We start from the raw sequence: 24,931 nt of genomic DNA, 5'->3' as shown, positions 1-24,931 counted from the left end.
TTTAGTAGAGACAGGGTTTCACCATTTTGGCCAGGCTGGTCTTGAACACTTGACCTCATGATCCACCCATCTAGGCCTCCTAAAGTGCTGAGATTACAGGCATAAGCCACTGTGCCGGGCATGAAAAGCCTCTTGATGGAAAGCAATTTCAGAACTGCATGGAACCTGTAGATCCCACATGTGCAAGTCCCACAAAGTACTAACCCAGCACCTCAAATCTACAACCCCCTACCTAGATACCCATACCACCCTGTACCCAGCTAGTATTCCCATTCACTGGATAAAACCTGCCACTGGAGGCTCTTTTCCCCAAGAAATGTGCTGCTGTCACTAACGCAAATTAGCCTCATTTTGAGGTCCCAGATCACAACTTGGAGGACCCCAGTGGTCACCTAAAGAAGCTCATGCTCACCTTCCATGATGGAGATGTGAACAGCTCTTCTGCGGGTCCTGGGGACGCTGCTCAGCCTTGGGCCATGGGTTATGGAGGGACAGCTCCGGCTGGGAACCATCCCTGCTCTGTGGTTAAATAAAAAGAACCTTATTAATTCAGTGCACAGACACATTTGGTAGGCACTTAAGAGTTAAGTACTGACTACTAGAATTGCCTGGTTGTATTAAGTTTTAGTCTCTCTCTCTCTTTTTTTTTTTTTTTAAGACAGAGTCTTGCTCTGTCACCAGGCTGGAGTGCAGTGGTGCGGTCTTGGCTCACTGTAACCTCTGCCTCCCGGGTTCAAGCGATTCTTCTGCCTCAGCCTCCCAAGCAGCTGGGACTACAGGCACACATCACCACTCTGGCTAATTTTTGTATTTTTAGTAGAGACTGGGTTTCACCATGTTGGCCAGGCTGGTTTTGAAGTCCTGACCTTGTGATCCACCCGTCTCGGTCTCCCAAAGTGCTGGGATTACAGGCGTGAGCCACTGCACCTGGCCTTTTCTCTCTTTTTAAAAATCTTTAATAACTTCTCTTTGCCTTTGGTCTCTGAATCCCAGTCAGAGACAGTGCTTCAAACTCCTCTACCTCCTTATAAGGCTAGACCCATCTGAACCTTTTAGTGTGGCAACAGTGCCACTGGTCTCGGGGTGGGGGCAAGACTGTCAGAGAGTAGAGCCCCAGTATGGGCAGTACTCCTGAAAACATGCCTGGACCAACACTGGCAGCCTCCCCTGACTTCCAACAGAGGCTGCTGATGACGGGGTGCCATGTGAAGGGGCAGGCAGTAATGCTCACATTCCTAGAGGCAAAGGCTGGTTGGCAAATCCTAGTCTTGGTCAGTCATCCTTTCTGGGTCTTGGACTCTAGGAGATAGGCTTCTGAAAACATATAATTTGTGGATCTACATGAAGCACAGATCCTGAAACTATTTTACATCCAGTGTGGCAGGGTTGTGCGACCATCCTTGGCTTCATGTAACGGACTGATTCCAGAACCACTGAAATGGTGTGACATATCTATGATCAATGTCAAGACTTGGGAGGGCAGAAGAGAACTGCTAAGTGAGGTAGCACTTGGATCTGATGTACTAGCTATAGTAGCCCATCCTCCCCCACTCTCTTATTAAGGGTCAAAGATTTCTCCCCATTCCTTCTGAGAAGTTTCTTCACCCATCTGCCCTATTCTGCCCCTTTTGGTAGCCACTGGGGCCAGGAGCTTCACAGTACTCAAATTGCTGAATGGAGATCCTGGGATCTGAGCTAGAACTGTTTTGGGGGGTGCCCCGGCAGCCCACCTGTGTATTTCCGGTGGCTCCCGTTTGATCTTAGCACTTGACTCCATGACTTCCTTTGCAACTCGGCCACTATAAGTAGTATAATAAAAAGCAGCAAGAAATGAGACTGTGTTCCAGGACAGCTCCTCTCCAAGATCTCAGGTGCTTTCGCTGAATCTGAAAATGGCCTCTGTGGCCCACCCATTCCCCGATGTTTTAATCATTAAGAAAGGCTTGCTTGCTGAGGTAGAGAGTTCTAAAGCATTGTGACAGCCTATCTGAGAGAGCTCTCTCCATGTCTAAGAGAGTCTTTATGATCTTCCATTCTCATTTAGGAATAACTCCTCATTTTCTGGCATGTTATGATTGCATCACAAAAAAACATGAAACAACCTTTAGATAGTGAGACATGAAAAGAATAATTGTTATAGTTCTGATTTTGCTGCTATTTAAGAGAAAGGGAAGATACACATTTATTTTTCATTTTCTTGGAGACAGGGTCTTGCTCCCAGGCTGGAGGACAGTGGTGTAATCATGGCTCACTGCAGCCTCGACCTCCTGAGCTCAAGCGATTCTCTCACCTCAGCCTCCCAAGTAGCTGGGACTACAGGTGCGCGCCACAATGCCCAGCTAATTTTTTATATTTTTTGTAGAGATGGGTTTCACCATGTTGCCCAGGCTGGTCTCGAACTCCTGGCCTCAGGTGATCCATCTGCCTCAGCCTACCAGAGTGCCAGGATTATAGGCGTAAGCCACTATGTTTGGCCGATATACATTAAAACCCTACAGACAAATAGCTGTAGGGAGGGAAGGAAATAGTAACAGGGTCATAAGACAGGAGAATTGAATGGAAACCTCAGACTTTTCTGAGTCTTCCCCAGTTTCTCTGTTCTTCAAGGATAAGGACCACTGAATGTTCTCCAGAGAAGGGTCTGAAAATAGATCCATAATGGTTACTTACTGTCACTATTTACCTGTATCGGAACCGGCTCCCTTTAAAGAATAAGTTGCTGCTGGACACTGTGCGGACTTGGCTTGACTTCTCCAGCCTGCAGCAAGACAAAGTCCAGTGTGACAGAGGGCCTGAACTATCTCAACCAGGCTAAGGCAGCACATCCCCAACTTTCAAAGTCTACTTGAAACTCTTCAGGAAAAATCCCTTTATACTCCACACTTGTCTCTGACTGTCATTTAGGATCTGGGGGCTGTGCTCACAGCCAGCTGCCCTCCTGCTTCAATGCCCAGGACTGTCACATGGAAACCCATTTTGGTGTCAGGAGAGTGAAGGCCCCCGCAAAATGCTTCATAGGTTTTACCAGGGGGACTGAGAGAATACTTGCTCAGGTCGATGGTCTGGGGGAATAACAGAATGCCACCCATCTGATCTCAGCCAGACCACTTATTAGCAGTGTGGTGTGACTTCGGGCACATTTCCTTCCCTCTTAGCTTTACCCTTCTAAAATGATGGAGCTGGGACTGCTGGATCTCAGGGGTCTCCTTTCCAGTCCCAGTATTTGATCTTGTGTCTGTCTGGGTGATTTGGGTAGAGAAGAGGGTGGGGGCTGCCCTTCCTGTTCCATCTCCCTCTTGGAGGGTCCTAAAATACATGACCATGGTAAAGACTGAGAAATCCTGCAATGAAAAAACTAGCTTAACTTTAATAAAAGTTCCATCATGTATTTGAATTCGGCGCCTTCCTCCCTCCCCCAGAATGTCTATTTAATATCTCTTTTGAGGCTGCGGACGGCTGATGTGGAGCTTTGTGATATGTTTTCCTGGGTGACTTCACTGAGCCCATTAGGTCTCTCAGCCTGGGCTGAGCTGCTCAGAGAGAAGTCTCCTAAGATGGGATACACCTGTAACATGACCGGGTGCCTATGGTACTGATCCAGCCAGGGACCCATGTGGGTCTGAAACCTGTGCTATGAGCAGTGAGTAGGAGCTGTCTCCACATCCATGAAGAGTTCCTGGGAGATACCATCCCTGCCTGTCTCAGGGTTCCAGGACATCCGGCTGCTTACCCCCCTTACCTGGGCATGTTCTTGCATCTGACTGGGCTCTTGCCAAGGCATCAGGCCAAAGGCAGGACTAGGGATCTGTGAGAGACACTGAGCAAGGCCAAAGCACTACTGCCAAAGACTTGGCATACCTGGGGATCTGACCCCGGCTAGAGGCTTTTACCACTTAGCAAGAACATTAGGGAGGGAGCGGAAAACTGAAAAATGACCTCAGTTTCCAGAGTGGGTTCAGGCAGGGCTCGGTGGGTATGGAGATCTACTCGTGGGAACACTCAGAAACCGAGTGTGGTCACAGGTTCAGAAGCACACTTCTGTTTCCATGACACAGATGGGAAAACCACCCCCTTAAGAAATGGTGCTGAAGGCATGAAAAGACAAGAGACAAGGAGATTGCTTCTGTTTGCATTAGACCGTTTGGCAGAGAGAAAGGGAAGTCTTCCACATACACCATTCCCAGGACAGTGACAGCTCAGTGTGGAGCAGGCCCCTGTCTGCTAGCGCCTTCCTCTCTCTGCTAGGGAGACCCATGAGACCCCATCCTTCCTGGGCTGCTCCTTAGTCCCACAAGCAGGAGTTTGCATCTCAAGTTGCTTCTCTCTAGGTTCAGGTAACTGGCCAAACCTGGATTACATCCTCACAGGCAAAGAGCGGGTGGTAGCTAAAGAAAATAAATGTTTTCTTGACTTTCTATGGACAGTAGGGACTGAACAGGAGGGAAATGTGACCATGCCAAAGTCTCCCCTGAGTGTATTCTTCAGGAGAAGAAAGGCTGCTGATTCAGTGAATCCTTGATTCTGGTAGGAACACACAGTGAGTATGAAGCAATTCAGAATGCCTTTCTAAGAAACAGCCTCTGGGGCTGTGGCCCTGGCAACTGGAAGGACACCAGTTCTGCCAGCCAGCACCCCATAACAGCTAGCAGGCAGCAGAATCTTCCCTGGGGAGAAGCATGGTGCCACTCAGCCCCAAGCAGTTCTCATCTCTCCAGGATCCTTCAGGTTACTAGAGCCAGGACCTGGCCTGTCAGGGGCATTTGGTGAGAGCAGGGCTCACCCTAGGTAGAATATACCACACACACTGTCTTGCCTTGACCTCATTCATATACATCTTAGTAAAGCATAAATCATTATGGTTTATTTTTAAAGTAAGACCAAGGGGTTTAGTGAGACATGCTTTACCTGACTTCACCCCTGTGATGGGCCATTTCTTCACTCCCTAATGCTTTTATAACCACTTTCTTAATAGAAGAAAACAACACCAAAGCCCCACATATTTTACAAAATCCCTTTGATAGGCAAAGCTCTTGCCTTTGGCCTCAACCTGGCTTCTCAGTAACTGTCAAGCTCTTGCCCAATTCCAGCTACCCTGCCCCAGGCTCCTGGCCATGTGGCCTCCTGTCCTGACTCTTTGTGAGTCTGGCTCTGAGAAAGACAGTCCCCATCACATGTATCCACTCACTTGTAGAAGGCTTGGTTCTCAATTCCACATTTCCAGAGGTGCTTACACGCTTCAGGAGTTGGAGCAAAATATGTAAGAATAATTTTCTTTTCCTGCAAAACATTCCACATAGATATGGCTGAGTATGGATGGAGAAGTCAAGGGTGAAGTAGACGAGGACCCTGACCCCAGAACTGTTAGAGGTCCTGGCAGCTGGCTAGTTGGAGGGGGGGCCCACGGGACCCACTGGAGCAGAGCTCAGTTCAGTGCATCACGTCACACTTGGCAAGTCCAATCAGGGTAAGTCTCAGCTGGCACGAAACTGGCACAAATTGAACCAGGCGAGCTCTTGGTGAGAAGGTGGCTCTTGCCTTTGGAATTTCCATATATATGAGAAAAAAAAAAAAGAGTCTTCCTTTGCATTTCCTGGAAGTGGAGATCTCTTGTGTGGAAGCTCTGGGTGTCAGCAGCATCCCTGAGGAGTCCTGTGCTCCAGGGCCTTCCTCCCCCTTTGCATTGTACCTCCAGGTCCTGACCTTGGTCTTGGCTTAGCATGTGGGTGGCTTGGCTCTACCAGGATCCCTCAAGCTTGGCTCTGGCCACCAGGAAGCATCCTATCACCCCAGCCCTCCCTGAAGAGAAGGAAGCCAGCACTTACCTCTTTCTGACTTACGTATAAATAGAAAGTCTTTCCTTCAAATTTCAACTTGGTCACCTCATTCCTAGAAGCACAAAGATAGTGCCTGTCACTTCATTGCAGGCTGCTTGTTCCAGTTAAATCTTGTAGATGCAAAGCCCACCCCAACTGGAAGGGGCTCCAGGCACAGACACAATTTTAGCCAAAATTAGAACTGAAACAAGACAGCAGCGCAGTGGCCTTAGAGAACGTTGTTGAAACAGTTCAATCCACAGTTTTCTGGTCAATCACACTATAGTAATAGGGTGACAGGAGGATTTCAGGCTTATCAACAGTGGCTGTAAAAGGGAAACAGTTGCATGGAAAGTGAGTCTAGGTAGAGTATCCAGGGTCATTTCAGGATTGGGTTCATTACACAGGTGCATTATCTGGATGGGACTGTCAAACGTAAGATGCCACAGGTAGCTGATGAGGCCAAAGTTCAAGATACAGCAAATAATGAGAAACAATGCAACCAGGTTCTGAGGGAGTTGAGTCTTTCAGGTGACTGTGCCACTGGATGGAAAATGCAGTTTAATGCAGACAAATATCAAACAATCTCAGGGAGCGGGGCAGGGCAACATACCAAAGAGAGAGAACAGATTACATGGAACAGTCATGCAGCGTACTGACCAGGAAAGGGGCTTAGGGGTTATTGTAGAAAAATCCTTGAAGCCACCAGCCCAGTGAATGGCTGCAGTAAAAGAGGCAAACAGGATACTGGGGTACATCACCCGTGGGACAGACACAAATCAGAAGAAGTGACATGGTTACTATACATGGCACGGCCTAGACCTCACCTCCACATCCACCTCCTGCTCTCAGCCTTGGTTACATCTGCAAAATGGAAAAACTACTGGGTCTTAGGTGAATGTCCCTGAGAGCCAGAGAACTAGGACTCAGCACTGGTCGCTCCTCACTTCCCTTCTATCTGCCCAACATAGCTGCCCTCTGGAGCCTCTCAGCTCTCTCCATGAAACTGGAGACCCCATTTCTCTACCCCCTGGGATCCCCAAAGCAGTTGGTCATGCACATCCACCTCCACTTGGCTGCTTTTTTTTTTTTTAAATAATTTCTAGGGAGATTTCCTCAATATCCTAGGAAGTAGTAGAAAGGTATTGAGAATCATGTATCCAATTTACTGCTGGACAAATTTCAGGGGACAGAGGAAAATCACTTGTTCTTTGCAGTCCTGGAAATCATGACGGGGGTCAGGATGAGATTTCACAACTTCTGACCACCAGTTCTGAGCTAACAGAAGCCACATGGTAACCCTTCCCTGTATGATTCCCTCTCAAACTCCCTCTCAACCATCAATCTCATGCACACACACAATATGATAAATGCCAATTGGTTAATATATAGACAAACACATAGATCATCTAGGTTCCAACAAGCAAGCTAGGAAAGGAGTTTTATTTTGAAGGTGAGATTGGGTTTACATTTATTATTAGAGTTGACACGGGGTGAAGAGGAGACTTCCAGAAGAAGTAGTGCATGAGAAAAGCCGTGGAAAGAAAAGCATCTGTGAGAACTAGGAGACATCATGGCTTCTGGAGGGGTAGGGATAATTTAGGGACTGCAGGTGTCTGTAACAGGTGTGTCCTACTTGTTTCTAGCTAAATATGACCCCTGACAGGGACCTGACGCAACAGCTACTCTGGCTGGAATGTGGCCTAGGATCTGGGCCGTCTAAGGAACATCAAATAGCCCAGATGTATCTAGGCAGCAGAGGCCCCACACTATGAGGGCTGTGGCCTGATCCTGCTCATTGTCTTTTTCTGAAAAGCATTTGCTTGGACAGGAGATTCCAAATCCTCCCATCTTCACCCAGAGAGCACAGTGAAGTAGGCTGACTTGAGGATGCCTAGGAAACAGGTATGTCAGGGTGTATTCTGGTAACTCCAGGACAGCAGCTGCCTTGTGTCGGGCTGTTGTCCTGGGGAATGAGGCCCCACCCCGTGGCATGTGTGAGGAGCAATTTCACCAGCACTCTGGCTGATGATCGTAATGCCATCCTTCACAAAAGCAAGATGGGCTGGAATGGTGTTATCTGTCCTCAAGCTCAAGCTCAGTGGGGGAGCTGAAGATGGCACAGCGGGGCAAATGGCCTGCAGTGGCTCCAGCAGAACGCTGACTAGGAAGCACCTGCACTCAAGATTCCTCATGAGCTGTCCCAGAGAAGGCAAAGAAACCAAGCAGCCTTCCTTCCACTGAACTCTGTTGGACCAGGAAGCCACTTATCTAAGACCCTAGGAGGAGTTGGCCAGCTTAGACTTGGCAGTGTGACACCCAGGAAGGTAAAGAAATCACAGGAGCTTAGTAGAATATGCAAAATGTTTTGATGCCGACAGATGTTTGTATGGGCTGGCCAGCTAAAGGGTCTCCAGGAGAGCCAAATGTCAATCAACAAACCACAGTCTGCCCAGTGGCATGCAGCAGAACCCACCCCAAACAAAACAGAGAGGGGTAGGAGAAGAAGCAGTTCAGAGTAGCTGCAGCGGAGGCAGTGGCTTGTGCCTGTGAGATGGGAGTGGAGAGGGGAGGGAAGGAAGAGTGGGAATATGACTCCTGGAGGCTGAGGACACTTAAATGCCAAAGAGGGATAGGAGTGAGACAGCAGCAAGTGAGCTCTTGCAGACACAATGCCCACAGTGAGGCCTGGTCGGAGGAGAGTGTTTTGCTAAAGTAACAGGGTGATTTATATGTGCCCCAGGGATCACTGTCTGTGAGCCCCCTCCCCACTCTTGTTAGCAGAGCAGGTAAGGGCACTAAGCCATCCACAGAGATGCTCCAGAACAGCTGGCTCAACAGGGCTGGCTACTGCCCTCAGTGGGTGATGCCCTCAAGGACTCAGTTCTCACAGGAGCTTGCTCAGCTAACACTGCCTCCAGCCCCGGGCCTCTCACTCTCCCCAGAAATCAAACCTCTTATCCCTTTTCCTCTCTGGAGAGGCTGTTGGCTCTCAGGGACACCCCTTTGGAAGAACAGGATCCCTAGGAAGAGACCACTCCCTTCATCAGTAACCACTATCAACGCAAGGCTTTGGAGAGGGCTCTGAACCAGAACTGCCCAATCACAGACAAAGGACATGGGAACCATCGCCCCTCCCCAGTTGGTGAGATACAAAGAGCCTGTTTTGGAAATGAAGACGCTCACCATTTAATGAAGTGGACCCTCTTGTTTCCTTGAAGAACAACAAACCCAAAGGGAGTGAAGGCCAGAAATGCAGCATTTCCTGACACGTCCTGCAACACAGAAAGACTTCTCACCGGGTGATGCAGGCATAGAGGTGAAAGGGTGAGAAACACAGCTGTTCATAGGTGACGAAGGGTTAACACTTGGCAGTAGGTCACAGAGTGAAAAGCATGTCATCTGGAATCACAAGACCACAGTTTGAGTCTCAGCCTTGCCACTTGCCAGCTGCATGACTACAGGCAAGTTACTTACTAAGCCTCAGTGCCCAGATCTGTTAAGTTGTAGTTTATAATGATACCAACCTTAGAAGGTTGCTGTGAACATCCAAAGAGATAGGCAACACCTCATGCATTGCTGATGGGATTGTAAAATGGTACAGTCACTTTGAGAAAGAGCTTGAAAGTCATTTAAATTGTTAAAAATAGAGTTACCATATGACCCAGCAATTCCACTTTTCAGTATGTGCCCAGAGAATTAAAAATGCACATCCACACAGAAACTGCTACATGTATGTTAATAACAGCACTATGTGTAAGAGCTAAACAGTAGAAACAACCCAATCCATTTTCCAGTGTAAAGTTTCCATTAACTGAATATACAAGTGGTATATTATGATACAGCAGAATCCTATTCAGCAGTAAAAAGGAACGAAGTACTGATAGACGCTACAACACGGGTGAGCCTTGAAAACATTATGCCAAGTGAAAGAAGCCAGTCATAAAAAATCATGTTGTAATCTTTTAGCTCTGTCAATATACTAAAAACCACTGAATTGTACACTTTAAAATGGCACATTTGGGCCAGCATGGTGGCTCATGCCTGTAATCCCAGCAATCTGGGAGGCCAAGGTAAGTGGATTGCGAGGTCAGGAGTTCGAGACCAGCCTGACCAACATGGTGAAACCCCATCTCTACTAAAAATACAAAAATTAGTCAGGTGCAGTGGCATGTGCCTGTAATCCCAGCTACTCAGGAGGCTGAGGCAGGAGAATCACTTGAAGCTGGGAGGCAGAAGTTGCAGTAAGCTGAGATCATACCACTGCACTCCAGTCTGGGAGACAGAGCAAGACTCCATCTCAAAAAAAATAGTTGGGGGGGGGCACATTTGGCTGGGTATATGGTGGATCATGCCTGTAATTCCAGCACTTTGGGAGGCTAAGGAAGGCAGATCACCCGAGGTCAGGAGTTTGAGACCAGCCTGACCAACACAGTGAAACCCCATCTCTACTAAAAATACAAAGATTAGCTAGGCGTTGTGGCACGTGCCTGTGGCCCCAGCTACTCGGGAGGCTGAGACAGGAGAATCACTTGAACCCAGGGGGCAGAGGTTACAGTGAGCCAAGATCACGCCACTGCACTTCAGCCTGGGCAACCGAGCAAGACTGTCTCAAACAAAACAAAACATGTTTTATATGTGGATTATATCTTAAAAGGCTGTCATTAAAGAGTGGGGAGTTTGTTATCACTTTCATAATAGTCCTATAACATTGGGCCCCTCAGGAAAGTTTAGCTGAAAAAAAAAAAATAAAGAGCAATTGGCCAAACAGAACAGTTGCCTTCAGCTCTGAGATGCCTGAACCAACAGAGAGGGTGTCCTGGTCACTGGACAGTGGGTAAACACCAGGCTTGAGGCTCCATTGAACACAGCGGGGAGGGGATGCAACAAAAGCTAAAGGTCCTGCTTCCTCATGTGGGAAAGTCAGCTCCATGAGGACTAGACTGGGTGGAGGATTTTGTCCTCCCAAAGGGGCTTCCTTTGTGACAGGGGTGTGAGGCGAGATTTGGTGCCATCAGGCTACATGAGTGGCTCTGGAGAGGGTATGAGTGTGTTGAGGTGACCAGAAACTTATGCCTTGATGCTGGTCAAACGTGTCTGCAGGAGAGTTTTCTGGGCCACAGCTCAGGTGGTGCCATGGAGTCAGGGCCAAACACTGGGCGTGAGGCATGGGTATGGGGGCAAAAGCTGCCGGCTGGGCCAGGATGGACTAAGGTTTGGCTCCCCTCGTCTCTCAGGTTTCAGGGCTTGCCTCCGTGGCACAGATTCTCTGTCTGATTGGTCCTAAGAACAGTGGGGCCTCTGCAGGGCCTCATGAGTCCTGCCTCAAGAAGCAATACAGTTTTGCTTTAAAACTCTCTCTCAGAGTCAGGGTTGTAAGTGTGAGCATCTGGGTCCAGGGAATAAACTGAGTATATGTTTGGTAAACATTTGTAATTAATGTATTGTTATTATTGTCCTTTCCTCAGGGTCTGTCATAATCCAGACACTTGGCTACAAGCACAATGTCATGGGCACAACAAAACGCTGTTTAAAAATAACTGGAATACAGACTGTGAAGCCACAGGGCTGGATTTCCTCCTGCTTGTCATCAGTGCTTGGTGGTGGTTATTAATATCTGAGTACCAGGCACTGCCCACAAACACTGTTCCTGCCACGAGGCACCAGGGCTAACCTGGCAGGCTTGGCAGAGGTATGGGTCAGGGAAGGGTGGCCTGCCTCTTCTGCTCACTGTGCAAGTAGGACCCAGGGAAGTTCTATAATTGCAGGCTTAGAAAAACAGAGGCTGGGAGTGGAGACCTTATTGTGTGAATGCTGGTGTAGAAAGGGCCTGCAGAAAATGTTGAACAGAGGAAGGTGTAAGACAGTGGGGTGGGTCTGAGGGACCAGTTTGGCTACAGTGGGGAACATCCATGTGTGGGTAAAAATGAGAAGGGAGGCAGAGGTGGGACAGAGGCATGGAAGGGGTCGTAATGCTCGCTGAGATAGAGGAAAGACCTAGGAAGAAGAGGTGGAGGGATGGAAATGAAGCCTTGGGCCTGCAGGGGGGTAGCAGACAGCTTGAAATAACAGGGGAAGAAGTAGGGAAGGGAGGTGGGGGGACAGACAGGGGAGGGAGACAGCAGAGGAGCCCCTCTGCTTCTTCCACTCTGGCTCATATGAGCAGTAACTTGCAGAACAGCACCCCACTAGAACCACAGTGCTGTGGGCTGAGTCAAACTGCTCGGGTCCAGGTCCAGCTCTGCCACTCACCGCGTGGCTATGGCCAGGTCCTCAATTTCTCCATGATTCAGACTCCTTGTCTTAGAATGAGGGTTTGATCATATTATCTACCTCATAGGTTATGTTTAGGAGGCACCCCACAAATGCTAGTGGCCATGGGTTTTTTTGTTTTAGAGACAGGGTCTCACCTTGTTGCCCAGGTAGCTCTTGAACTCCCAGGCTCAAGTGATCCGCCCACCTCAGTCTCCCAAAGTGCTGGCATTACAGATGTGAGCCACCATGCCTGGCCTGTGTTCGTTAATATTATTAGAGCTGGTAATAGTTAGCTGAGTTTGTTTAAATTAATGCAAATCCTTTTTTAAAAGAAATCTAGGCCGGTGGATCACAAGGTCAGGAGTTCAAGACGAGCCTGACCAACATGGTGAAATCTCGTCTCTACTAAAAATACAAAAATTAGCTGGGCGTGGTGGCGGGCGCCTGTAATCCCAGCTACTCAGGAGGCTGAGGCAGGAGAATTGCTTGAACCCAGGAGGTGGAGGTTGCAGTGAGCTGAGATTGTGCCACACCACTCCAGTCTGGGCTACAGAGCCAGATTCCATATCCAAAAAAAAAGGAAGGCTGGGCTCGGTGACTCATACCTGTCATCCCAGCACTTTGGGAGGCCAAGGCGGGTGGATCACAAGGTCAGAAGTTCAAGACCAGCCTGACCAAGATGCTGGAACCCTGTCTCTACGAAAAATACAAAAAAAATTAGGTGGGCATGGTGGTGGGCACCTGTGGTCCCAGCTACTTGGGAGGTTGAGGCAGGAGAATCGCTTGAACCTGAGAGGTGGAGGTTGCAGTGAGCTGAGATCGTGCCACTGCACTCTAGCCTGGTGACAGAGCAAGACTCTGTCACAAAAACAAAAAAAAAGAAAAACAGGAATCTAACATTTTACTATTATTCCTGATGTTGACAGATTTAAATTTTGCTAGTTAAGAAACAAAAATGTGGGAAGTTAGAATGAAAAAAGGAGAAGTAATTAATTGTTAGGGGACCACGGAGGAGTGAGATAGAGATGGGAACAGAGCCCATGACACAGTCAGAGATCCGCCAGAATCTTCTCAGTGACCTGTGTCCCTCTGGGCAGAGCAAAGGGAAGAGTCAGTCCCACAAGATGGGGGGTGCAGCCCAGGTTGCCCTGCATCCTGCAGATACCTCAGAGCTGGCCTCTGAGTGAAGGCAGGTGTTAGAGTGAGAGTTAGAGGGGCAAAGCCTCTCCTAACCAGACTGGCTGCTTTGGAGCAGAGAGCTGGGAATAAACCCCAATGAGATGCCACATCATTTTATAAGTAATAACAGTAACTTGAACAATCCCAATGCAGTCTGTCATATGAAGAGAGCAATTCTCCAAACTGTTTCAAATGCAACAGATGCAGATGATGGCCTCCAAAAGAGCCTAGCACCCGGGCAGGGGCAGGTGACAACTGGGATGTCTGCAACTTGCCTCAGGCACGTGAGGCTCAGCAACCAGTGTGGAAGGGACTTGAATTACAGTGAGAAATCTCACATCTGTACTGGCATGAAAATACGAGCACGCAGCCACACTGACACCTTCCCTGGAACTTCAGTTTCTTCTATCTGACTTGTCATTCTTGCTGTGAGCCTGCCCTTGGGGTTTGTGTGCAAGATAACAAGTTGCATGATAAAAAAGTGGAGGGAATGAGGACAAGGTGAGAAGTGAACAGTCAACAGTTGCCTGTTCTTCAGAGCTCCCATTTCATCAAGCTGGACTGTCTTTCCTCCCTGTCCCCTTCCCATCCCTATGAAATCAGTGCCCACAGGACTGAGCCATTAATAGAGTCAGAGTGGAATACAAACTAGGGTGCTGAGAGGTATGTCATGGCTACTGCCAGCTACACTCTGCAGCAGGTAATAGTCAGAATAATCTAGTTCACTTCTACAGTTCTGAGGTCAAAAAATTACTTTCAATTTCTCATCGTGAAAAGAGCCGTCTCGATTTAGGACCCCAGCTCTGCTTCTTCTTTGCTCTGTGACTTGACTTCTCCATACCTCAGTTTCCTCATTTGCAAAATGAGGACGATAATATATACCTCGAGAAATACTACTTCCATCTGATTCAGGGAGATGGCCTAAATACCTTACTGCTAGGACATAGCCAATGGTATTCTCCTTGGAGAGGGGATGAACATGCATTCCTCGTCACTCATGTGTTCACATGACCCTTGCCATCAAACTTGACCTGTATCAGTCACCTATGGCAAAGTTCACCCTAAGAGGATCACTTTGCCCAGGAAAGGATTTTTGGAAATCAAAGCACTGACTTGTTCAGAAGCAGGAACGTCTGGCCACCATTTCTAGTCCCCACCAGTTCCACTTCCAGATTCAAAGCAGCCTTCAGTCTCCTGTCACCCTAGAGGACATGCTGGGTGTGAGTGAGCAGAGAACACAGCATTCTTGGTTGTTAGGCCTCTAGTGTCATCCTGTTCCCTCTCTGGGGCATGACTCAACCTGATTTAATTTCAATGGGTGAAGCCACTATTTCTTATAAAACCCTCCAGAAGATGATTCCACATGCTCTACCAGATATTTATGCCCATTTCTGAAAGAGCTCACAGTTGGGAAGCTGAAGTCAGTTATGAAAATCACCCAGTCTGAATATACTACACTTAAACTTGGCCATAATAAACTAGAAAGGAAATGAAGAGGAGGAGGAGGCACCCTGTAAGAGACTTGGTGTTACTCCATGACAGCTCAGAAATGGAATTCCTGGTGGAAATTTCACTAGGTGGCTTTGGTGAAGTTCTTCATTTCAGCAGTAAATATAACACCCTATCTGCAGCACTGCCAAGAGGGCCCCACCCAAGGGTGGAAGGGCCATCACTGATCCTTCTTGTTCTGCTTCTCAGAAGTGAGGGGTGCCAGGTGCGGTGGCTCACACCTGTAATCCCAGCACTTTGGGAGGCCGAGGTAGGCAGATCAGCAGAGGTCAGGAGTTCGAGACCAACCTGACCAACATGGAGAAACCCCGTCTCTACAAAAAAAATACAAAATTAGCTGGGTGTGATGACGTGCGCCTATAATCTCAGGTACTCAGGAGGCTGAGGCAGAAGTATCACTTGAACCAGGGAGGTGGAGGTTGCAGTGAGCCAAGATCATGCCATTGTACTCCAGCCTGCGCAATAAGAGTGAAACTCTCTACCCTCCCCCCCCGCAAAAAAAAAAAAAAAAAAAAAGAAGTGAGGGGCAACTCGTCAAGACAGGGGAAGGAGTTCTTTAGATAGCTGGCTAGGTGGCTGTATTATGAAAGTAATGATCCTATTTTAAGGGCAGAAGGACACTGTAATTTTGTTTTTGTGGTTGATCTAACCTAGATCCTGCTGAAATCAATTTTATCCTGGTCTATACAAAGCAGGCATAAAGACACTGGTGAACTTACATTACATTTTTACAGGATGATGATATGGTTTGGCTCTGTGTCCCCACCCAAATCTGGTGTGGAATTTTATTCCCCATGTGACAGGGGAGGGACCTGGTGGGAGGTGTTTGGACCATGGGGGCAGTTTCCCCCATGCTGTTCTTGTGATAGTGAGGGAGTTCTCACAAGATCTGACAGTTTAAAAGTGTGGCCCTTCCCACCTTGTTCTCTCTTTCCTGCTGCCAAGTAAGACATGCCTTGTTTCCCCTTCCACCATGATTGTGCTTCCTGAGGCTTCCCAGGCATGCAGAACTGTGAGTCTATTAAACTTCTTTTCTTTATAAATTACCCAGTCTCAGGCAGTTCTTTATAGCACTGTGAAAATGGACTAATATATATGATGTCAATAATCTTGTAGGTTAGTACCCTTTCTGTATCAGAATTGGCAATGAGTTGTGCTTAGTTCCTAAATTCCATCTCTCCAAAAGGAAGACCATGAATAATAACTGAAAAAGCACAGCATTGAGACTCAGATAACTCTGGGTTCGAGTCTCAATACTATGCTACCCAGTACCTTTGAACATGTTACTTGGTCCCTTAGAGGGGACTTATCTCCCTCATATCCCTTCTTGTCTGCATTTTCAGAGGCTCAGTGTTCTTGTCTTAAAATGGGGACAAGAATATCTTCTTGGCAGTGATGTTGTAATGATTCAGTGAGATAATATGTGAGCCCAATAAATGGTACCATCCAGACTCTTAATAACAAGGCTGCGTATCTGTAACAGGCCTAACTACTCCTTGAACCTTAACAGGGCATCTCCATAAGCTGGACCCAGGAGGCCAAAATACAATGCTGTAGGAGACCCAGGTCAAACAACAATGTCAGGGCCACCTGGATGGAGCAAGATGGTGGCTCCTGAAGTTAGAGAGCTGTCAGGGCTGGCCGGGGAACAGATGTAGCAATGGACTGCCAGTGGTTTGCTTAATTCCCCTCCTCCAGCAGCTGTAGGCTTGGGCTGCTGAGGCTTTTGCCAGGAGTTGCAGGCTGAGGCTCAAGACAGAGAGTTCAGGACAGCCTTGTCCACTTTTGGAATTTGGGTATTAGCTAATAGAGCTCTCTGGCTGTCCCATTCAGCATTTGTGAAATCTCCTCTTCCTAGTCCCAGGGCAGACAAGGACATTCTGGGCAGAAAGAAACCATCAGTGTGCATAGGAAGAACAGCAGCTTCTTAATCAGTCCAGGGGACAGAGCCTAAGCTAGAGCGTTGTTCTGCTCTCATTTAATTATCAAAATGATTCCTCTTGTTCTGTCCTCCCTAGGGCTGCATGCCCCAGATTCCCTGGGCCCAGTAATTGCCTCTCTGTTAATAGAAATCATCAGTATTTATTACACCTAGTGTGCCATCTTATTTCGGCTCTTCTTGTAGCAGCATTAAGGGGAGTGCTTGATAGCATATCACTTAGTGACAAGAGTAAAGGCCTCTGAACTGTTCTCTTTGCTGGGAGGGCTGAGGAATCATGGGCAGAGCCTAATGAGAGAGGCTGAGGGGCTGTGTGGGGTCTGCAATAGGGCCCTGACATGGCCCTGGGTGAGGAACAGGCACAGGGCTCAGCAACAAGGGACCTGAAACCCAATGAGATGAGCACTCCCACCTTCTCCCCAGCAGAAGTCCCCTGGGGATTTCTGTTCTTCTATAGGGTACATAACAATAGGTAGTGACTTGAGTTCAAATTCTTGCTTTACTGCTCAGGGCTTATGAACTTTGGCCTCTTGGAATGCCAGTCTTCTTATCTATAAAACAGGGTGAATAACATCTACCGCCCAGGGCTTGGTGTGAGGCTCAAATGAAAAAAATAATGTGAAAAGACTCTACTGGGCCTGCCATAGGAGGCATGCCACAAACAACTCTTCTTCCCTTCCTATCCCCCTCTTTCTTTTCAGGAGTTGATGCTGTGGGGTTGAGATGACATGACATATGTGACTGGGCCACAACAGTGCCTGGTATGCATGCTGGTTCCTCCGTGCAGCCTCTTCAGCTTCTCTGTGTCCAGTGATAGACAAACTCATCCAAGACAAGGCTGAGACAGGGGCCTCACAGTCCTGGAGTGTACATGGATTTGGGCTCTAGACCAGGATGGCTGCCACTATAGCTTCCAGACTCCCATGGGCAATGGTGGAGAATCCCTTTCTCCCCTCTAGTCAGCGTAGTGCTCTGGCTTGCTGTCTGCCCACCTCTGTGTGCTTTCAACCCCGCCCAGGGACCCATCTCTGAAGAGGTGTGTGCTATGTGTGGCCTCAAGGAGACTGGGCAGGTTTGGGGTCAAATGCAGAAGTAACCCAGCCCCTTCTGATGACCATATCTTCAGGCAGCTGTCTTTAATGACTTGGAGTGACTCAGCAGTTCAGGAAGCACACTTATTGAACACATACTATGTACTTTCAAGTGAGGCTTGGGGAAGCTTCCAAAGGCCCCAGTAAATAGGAGATGGGAACTGGAACCCAGGGTCAGCTTATCCAAAGCTCTCTTCACTCCTGTGAGGGTGCCCTGCTAACAGTGACTGAGAAATTTATGGAGGGGTTTAAACTACATCTGCTACACGGAGGGCATTGTTTAGGAAGTTTTTGCTAATGTGTAAATATCCACATGTCGATTCTCTGGTATAACAGGCATGAGTGTGTTTTCTAACAGTGTGGCCCTAAGAACACAGGGGTTACTTTGCAGCAGGCTGTGCTAGTAGATGGGGAACTGTGGGGTAGATAAGATGACCAAGGTTTCTGAATGTCAGGATGTTCTCAAGGTTCACAACTCCTAGGCAGGAACAAATCACCATCATTTCTTCAAGGGGCCAAAGGACACACTGCTTTGTTCCTATGGCACTGTGCTCGTTCGTTCCCATTAGTTATGGGCTATATTGTGTCCTCAAAAATTCATATGTTGACATCTTAACCTCCAGCACCTCAGAATATGACCTTCTTTGGAGACAGGATCTTTAAAGAGGTAATTAAGTTAAACTGAGGTCATTGGGGTGGGCCCTAATCCAATAGGACTAGTGTCTTTGGAGAAATCTGGACAGAGACATGTACAGAGGGAAGACAGCGTGAAGATACAGGCAGATGACAGCCATCCACAACCCAGGAGAGGGGCCTGCAAAAGATCCTTCTCTCAAAGCCCACAGGAGAAACCAACCTTGCCAACACCACATCTCAGACCTGCAGCCTCTAGAACTGTGAGACAATAAACTTCTGTTCTTTAAGCCACCTAGTCTATGATACATGTTACAGCAGCCCTAGGAAACTAACACACTGTTCTTTTAATTTTTGCTTGAAACTTAGTGTCCCCTCTCTGGTTAGGAAGAAAAGGTTGATGCCTTCCTGTTCCTGGCTGATATTGTTTCCTTCAGATCAGCTTGACAGCTGGTTTTACTGGTGATACTGGACCCACTCCAGTAATGGAAAGAGAGAGGCAGAAATGTGGAGAAACTGAGGTAGAGACCAGCAGTGTCAAAGCAACAGGGACAGGAGGTGATGCGAAGGGCCACAGCTGCAGAGAGAGGCAGGAAGGGGCCATGGGTCTGCACAGGCCTCGGCAGTGACTGGCTGCCTGCGCTCATCTCCAGAATGCTAGACACACATGAGTAATTACAGAGGTTTTCTCTGGGCAGCCTCCCCGGCTGCTTCCTGTCTACCCCTCACAGGCGCGTAATGGAATTAAATGTGACTCCGCTGCAGTTCCGTGCAGTGACTTATGCCACTGCAGTCAATAAAAGCTACTCTTGGAAAAAAAGTAGATTACAGGTCAGGAAAGGATGGGCAGTTGCTGAGCTGCCTCTGATTGTTCCCTGTGGGGGGGCTTCAACATCCCTCCTCTTTTCATTTCTACCAAATTACCCATTGCAGGCCCTAGATCTGGATTTGTTATTTAGATTGACTTTGCCTCGGTTCCTGTGACATTGATGTGGCACTACAAAATTATGCAGCATGGGATCCGGAGTTTTCCAGAGGAGGCATTTTCTCTGGCATCTCACTGAAAGTGCCAGCCATGCAGATGTTGAAGGGGGCTTCTAGGCACAGGCATGTGGGCCCTTCCTCCTGATGCCTTCTAGAGGAGGAAAGGTCAGCGCAGTCTCTAACCAGGGGGTCTTACCTTACATGGGTGAGGATCCACTCCATATGTTTCCAATGTCTGTGCTTTTCTTAAGAAGTTCAGCTCTGATGTTGCTGGTGTTTGACCACTGGAATAAACAAAATGAGATGATTTCTAGGTGTCCTGTTCTCACAGGTTCCCCTGAGATAAACTCTCTATGAAAACGTGCTCAAGGTGAGCCACATATCTCAATTTTTGTAGGGTGTGCTCCCTGCTTGGTTCTAGGACCAATTTCAGAGACTCCTACTAGAGTCTCTGTCTTCAGATATTTTCAGAGTGAGGCAGGCTAACTAATGAATTACTTGGGCTGAGTGTGAACCATAGGAAGTGGTGGGGACTGTGGCAAACGGTAGCCTAACCTAATGACTACAGCTGCACTTTAGTGCTGAGATTACCATCCCTGAGAATGCAGGGCCCACTACTTGGGAGGCAAAGGTGGGAGGTGAAGATCGCCTGAGCCCAGGAGTGCGAGGTTTTAGTGAGCTATGGTCACAGCCCTGCACTCCACCCAGAGCTGCAGAATGAGACCCTGTCTCCAAAATAAAGAAAATAATGCAGGGCTCAGCTAGATACTGTGATTTTAAATGAAAAGTCAGAGATACTGATTTTTATGTGGTATTTTACAATTTAAAATACTATGGGGTAAAACAAAATACATCTACAGGCTGGAGGCAAGTCATAGGCTTTTCACATGTGATCTGATCTAGACTGAAAAACAAATAAGGGGCTCATATAGCTGGCTGGTGCCACTCAGCCCTCTTCCTTTGCCAAAAGGGAACACAGGGGTGAGGAGAGGCAGAAGGAGACAGTGCTGAGCTCCCATGCTTCACAACAGCTGTCTGTCCACAGGGTGATGACCATGAAAAGGAAAGACGCTGAAAAAGGCAGAGATCAGCCCCTGCTCCAGGCCATCTGAAGAGGCCTTTGGCATCACCCCTTCCCACTGCCTCTTTAGCAGGTGTGTCGACGGGCTCATTGCAGACCCAGAGGCAGAATCACCATCAGGTTCTTGCCTGGGTCCAGAGCTCTGCAAAGCAGATATACTTCTATAGAAACAGTGTTGGTTTTGGTGAAGAGAGGTGGGAAACATGTGAAGTCAACATCTCTGATGACTGGTGGGCAGGACTGGGCGTTGCTCATTTCTAAGCTATAATTTACCTCAGGTGATATGGCCAGGCAGTAAAATAAGCTGACACCAGGAAGGAGCAAGCCAGACTCCCCCTAGTGTTCCTCTGGAGAAGCGTCAGTCAGGCAGCACCTTTATGTGCCAGCCTCTGTGCTACTTGTTGGAAAATAAACCAAGAAACACGGCATACAGTCTGGGCTCTAAAGAGCCCGTATTCAAGTTGCAGCAAGGAAGCATGGACACATTTTTACATTATGAAGACGAGGTAGGACCTGTGTACGGTGGTACTCCTGTGAATACAGATTCTATGTCCACCAGCGTACCTCAGGCACAGGGTAGGTAAGTTTGGAAAATACCTGTGTGGCAAGCAGAGGGCTGGCTAGAGCACCGCTTCTCTTTCCAGGGAGTGTCCTTGTCTGCTGGGGGAGTGGGCCCTGTGGGCTCCATTTACCCCTGGACTTGCCCCAAACCTCCAGGGTCCTCAAAGCAGGCATCATTTCCTGGGGGAATCCCCTGCTTTGAACTAGGTTTCTGGATGGCTGTACCCTCTATTCTGACATCTCCTAAAGCCCTCCTGGCAGTTCCAGCACATCCCTTATCTCTTTGAAGGAACCTTGAGGACCCTGTCCTCAATACCACACACCCATGTTTATCCTGATCTTTACCACAAGGGGTCTCTATTCCCTAACAGAGTGACTCTAGGTGCCATGGGGTCCCACACCCGGGAAGGCACACCCAGGGAGAGGGGCAGCAAGTATCCAAGATTTTACTTGTTCTGTGTTGCCATTCTTCTGGGAGGGCCAGAAACCCATCCTGCCACAGGGCATGGGCAGAGGGGTCTGTTTACAAAGGCTAAGGAGGCTTTGGGTTATATTTGTTGGTAAAGTCATTGAGTGAAGTGTTTCTGGGGGCCTGTGGTCAGGGAAGGAACAAGAAGAGCATTAGAAATATCCTGCTCTGCTCCCAGCTGCCAGGCATAGTCTTTCCTCAGAACAGTAGATACACAAACCTTTTAAAATGTTTTAAAAGGTGTAATGTATTATGATGACAATATAACATTTTATTTTCATATTTATTTTTCTTTTTTTTGAGACAGGGTCTTACTCTGTGGCCCGGGCTGGCATGCAGTAGTGTGAGTCCCGCCCACTGCAACCTGTGCCTCCTGGGTTCAAGCGATTCTTGTGCCTCAGCTTCCTGAGTAGCTAGGATTACAGGCGTGTGCCACCACATCTAGTTTTTTTATTTATTTACTTTTTTTTACAGTAGAGACAGGGTTTCTGCCATGTTGCCCAGGCTGGTCTCGAACTGCTGGCCTCAGGTGATCTGCCCTGCTCTGCCTCCCAAAGTGCTGGGGTAACAGTTGTGAGTCACTGCGCCTGGCCAACACTGCATTCTATATCCCTTTTTTCCCTCATAGTTTGTCAGTCTGGAGAATCTGTGCTCTACACCAAGTGGAGCCCAAACACCCTATTGTTACTTTTTAAAACCAGTCTTTGTAGAAAATCCCACTTCATGTGGGTGAAAGGCTGCATTAATACTGTTTTATGGTATTCAGCATATTCTGAGCAAAGTGAGAGAAGCTGAGAAAGATAAGGCTCCACATTTGAAGCCACGTCTCCTCCACTTCCCTCTGTGCAAAGTCAGGGATGCCAGGTAGGGACTAAGTTAGGCGGGGCTGAGGACATAGCCCTGAACTAAAGTGCTCCCAAGGAACCTTCAGCATTTATGAATCAGCCCTGCGCAGTTCATCCTCTGCTGAGAAGCCACCTGTCACACTGTCACAGACTGAAAGCAGAGGTCTGCCCTTTTTCATATCCTTACTCAACCTCTCCTTTTTCTTTCTTTTCTTTTAAACAGAGTCTTGCTGTCACCCAGGCTGGAGTACAATGGCATAATCTCGGCTCACTGCAACCTCTGCCTCCTGGGTTCAAGCGATGCTCCTGTCTCAGCCTTCTGAGTATCTGGGATTACAGGCACCTACCACCATGCCTGGCTAATTTTTGAATTTTTAGTAGAGACAGGGTTTCACCATGTTGGCCAGGCTGGTCTTGAACTCCTGATCTGAGGTGATCTGCCCACCTTAGCCTCCAAAAGTGCTAGGATTACAGGCGTGAGCCACCGCGCTTGGCCTTTTTCGTCTTTTTTCTCTTCTGTGGTTTTCTTTGTGTTTATCTTTTCCTTTTCCGTAGTTCATGCTTTCCTCTGTATCTTCATTAAATATCTTAATGAGGCAAATATCTTTCAGAGGCCAATCCTTCTCTGTTTCCCCTATAACACGATTTTTCCCTCCTCTTTAAGCTTCAGTCTAAATGGCTCTTATTGGAGAGGGAGCCCACAGGGCTTGTGGCTGTGACTTGTGCTGTCAGTGTATCACTGACAATGGTACATCCTGGGGTCAGGAAGGCTGGGGAACATCACTCTGTGTCAGTAAATAGTCTACAAGAGCAGATGACACAGCGTGGAGCCTGTGTGCTCAGGCTGTGGAGAAACCAAACTGTTCTGGGCCTGACTGTCACGTACCTGAGTTCTGTCTTGTGAATCTCAGCAATTTTCCTTTCCAGCTTCTCTGAATGTTTAGGGAAAAACTGGAACTTGGAGCTGTAGCCTTCAGGGTGTTTTCCTGAGTCATAATCCCCAATCTCCGCTTTCAAAAGGAGGGTGGAAAAAAACAATTGTGGAGACAGGTAAATCATCACTGACAAAGCAACAAGAGATTAGCACACAGAGCAAAAGCCAAAGCACACATTAGATTTATAAGAAACAGTGGATTCTGGGCACAGCTGTGAGCTGGGCAGAGGGCAGGCCCCTCAGGAGCATGTACACCTTTGTCTTCCCAGGTGGACACATTGGGTTGACATTCAGGTCTATGCAGAGAGACAGTAGAGCTGACCTTGTGTTCTGAGGTCACCACAAGTAAGTTTATGATGAAAGAGCAGAGGCCGGCACTATGGTCCTCATCCATTCTGCCATGAGAAGAGGGTCTGGGAGCAATGTTCTTTGTGGCAGCATAGAAAATGGTGAACTTGATTAGAAAGAGAGATCCTCTTGGGGCTCAGCCAGTTCAGAAGCCTAAATCCTGGTTTGAGGATTTTAGCAGGGACACAGTAAATTGATGAATGAACTGTGATCCAAATTCAGAACTCAACCCTCAGTCCAAACCAAATAAAATCAATAAATTTGAATAAATATTCATTAAGGGCTGACCAGATGCCAGGCCCTTCGAGAGGCCTGCAGAATGGGAAGCCTGGCTGTAACCAGAAAGTATTGTTGAGTTCAGAAGCGTCAAGTTCTAAGGCTCATTTCTCAAGTCCCTGCCAGGTGTGAGCGATTCTTCTCTGGCTATTCACAGAGAGAGTTCATCTCTAAACCTGATGAGATCTCTCAGCAGTAAACTTTAGGAGGGTAGAGGACCGGTGGTGCCTTCCACACCCAGGTCAGAATCCAGCTTTCTCCACGTGAAGCTCTCCATAGGGAGGATGGAGAGTATGACAAAATAAAGAGGAGGGGCCAGCTACGCTGTGGGTGCCCTCTTTCCTTCCCAGGTGAGAGCCACAACCACTTCAGATGTGAAGTCTTGAAGAAGGAGTAAATATTAAGAGGAAAACGTGACTTCTTCCCGTGGCTGAATATTGTACTTGTGGCTTGTACTTTTTCATTACAAACCTACTCACTGTGTCTTCCAAATTACCTGGGAATTTCTTTTCTTTTTTTTTTTTGAGACGACAACTTGCTCTGTCACCCAGGTTGGAGTGCAGTGGTACGATCTCAGCTTACTGCAACCTCCACCTCCCGGGTTCAAGTGATTCTTACGCCTCAGTCTCCCGAGTAGCTGGGACTACAGGTGTTTGCCACCAAACCTGGCTACTTTTTTTTGTATTTTTAGTAGAGACGGGATTTTACTATGTTGGTGAGGCTGGTCTCAAACACCTGACCTCGTGATCTGCCTGCTTCTTGGCCTACCAAAGTGCTGGGATTACAGGCGTGAGCCACTGCATCCAACCTACTTGGGAATTTCTACTGTTAGCAAGAGACCCAAGCCTGAAGTCTAGGGTGACTTTGAGCCTTGGAGTCTTGTTTTTTTTTTTTTTTGAGACAGAGTCTTGCCCTGTTGCCAGGCTGGAGTGCAGTGTTGTGAGCTTGGCTCACTGCAACCTCTGCCTCCCATGTTCAAGTGATTCTCCTGCCTCAGCTGGGACTAAGGCGTGT

General features: G+C 47.9%; 1 protein-coding gene across 8 annotated transcripts in view; it reads right to left on the bottom strand.

Moving 5' to 3' along the window:
• Positions 1-24,931, bottom strand: part of FRMD5 (FERM domain containing 5) — a 330,792-nt gene that overhangs the window by 12,307 nt on the left and 293,554 nt on the right. For 6 of the 8 annotated variants that reach the window (XR_004274919.1, XM_032297637.1, XM_032297638.1 and 3 more), the window contains exons 6-14: positions 23,246-23,369; positions 19,600-19,687; positions 9,000-9,088; positions 6,474-6,560; positions 5,823-5,886; positions 5,186-5,277; positions 2,684-2,758; positions 1,731-1,799; positions 413-519 (exon numbers count right to left, since the gene is read on the bottom strand). Coding sequence is in view for 7 of the 8 variants with exons in the window: in XM_032297637.1 (XP_032153528.1) it covers positions 413-519; positions 1,731-1,799; positions 2,684-2,758; positions 5,186-5,277; positions 5,823-5,886; positions 6,474-6,560; positions 9,000-9,088; positions 19,600-19,687; positions 23,246-23,369 (795 nt within the window). In the remaining variant the exon portion in view is untranslated. The remainder of the gene's footprint in view (positions 1-412; positions 520-1,730; positions 1,800-2,683; positions 2,759-5,185; positions 5,278-5,822; positions 5,887-6,473; positions 6,561-8,999; positions 9,089-19,599; positions 19,688-23,245; positions 23,370-24,931) is intronic. The other 2 variants (XM_032297641.1, XM_032297636.1) reach the window with 1 other exon arrangement.

This window comes from Sapajus apella, unplaced genomic scaffold (assembly GCF_009761245.1).
Source record: "Sapajus apella isolate SASKATOON/1434 unplaced genomic scaffold, GSC_monkey_1.0 scaffold37, whole genome shotgun sequence".
In the NCBI taxonomy this organism is placed as follows: domain Eukaryota; kingdom Metazoa; phylum Chordata; class Mammalia; order Primates; family Cebidae; genus Sapajus; species Sapajus apella.
Note: the sequence above shows the minus strand (reverse complement) of the source record. Positions and strands in the feature narration are given on the sequence as shown.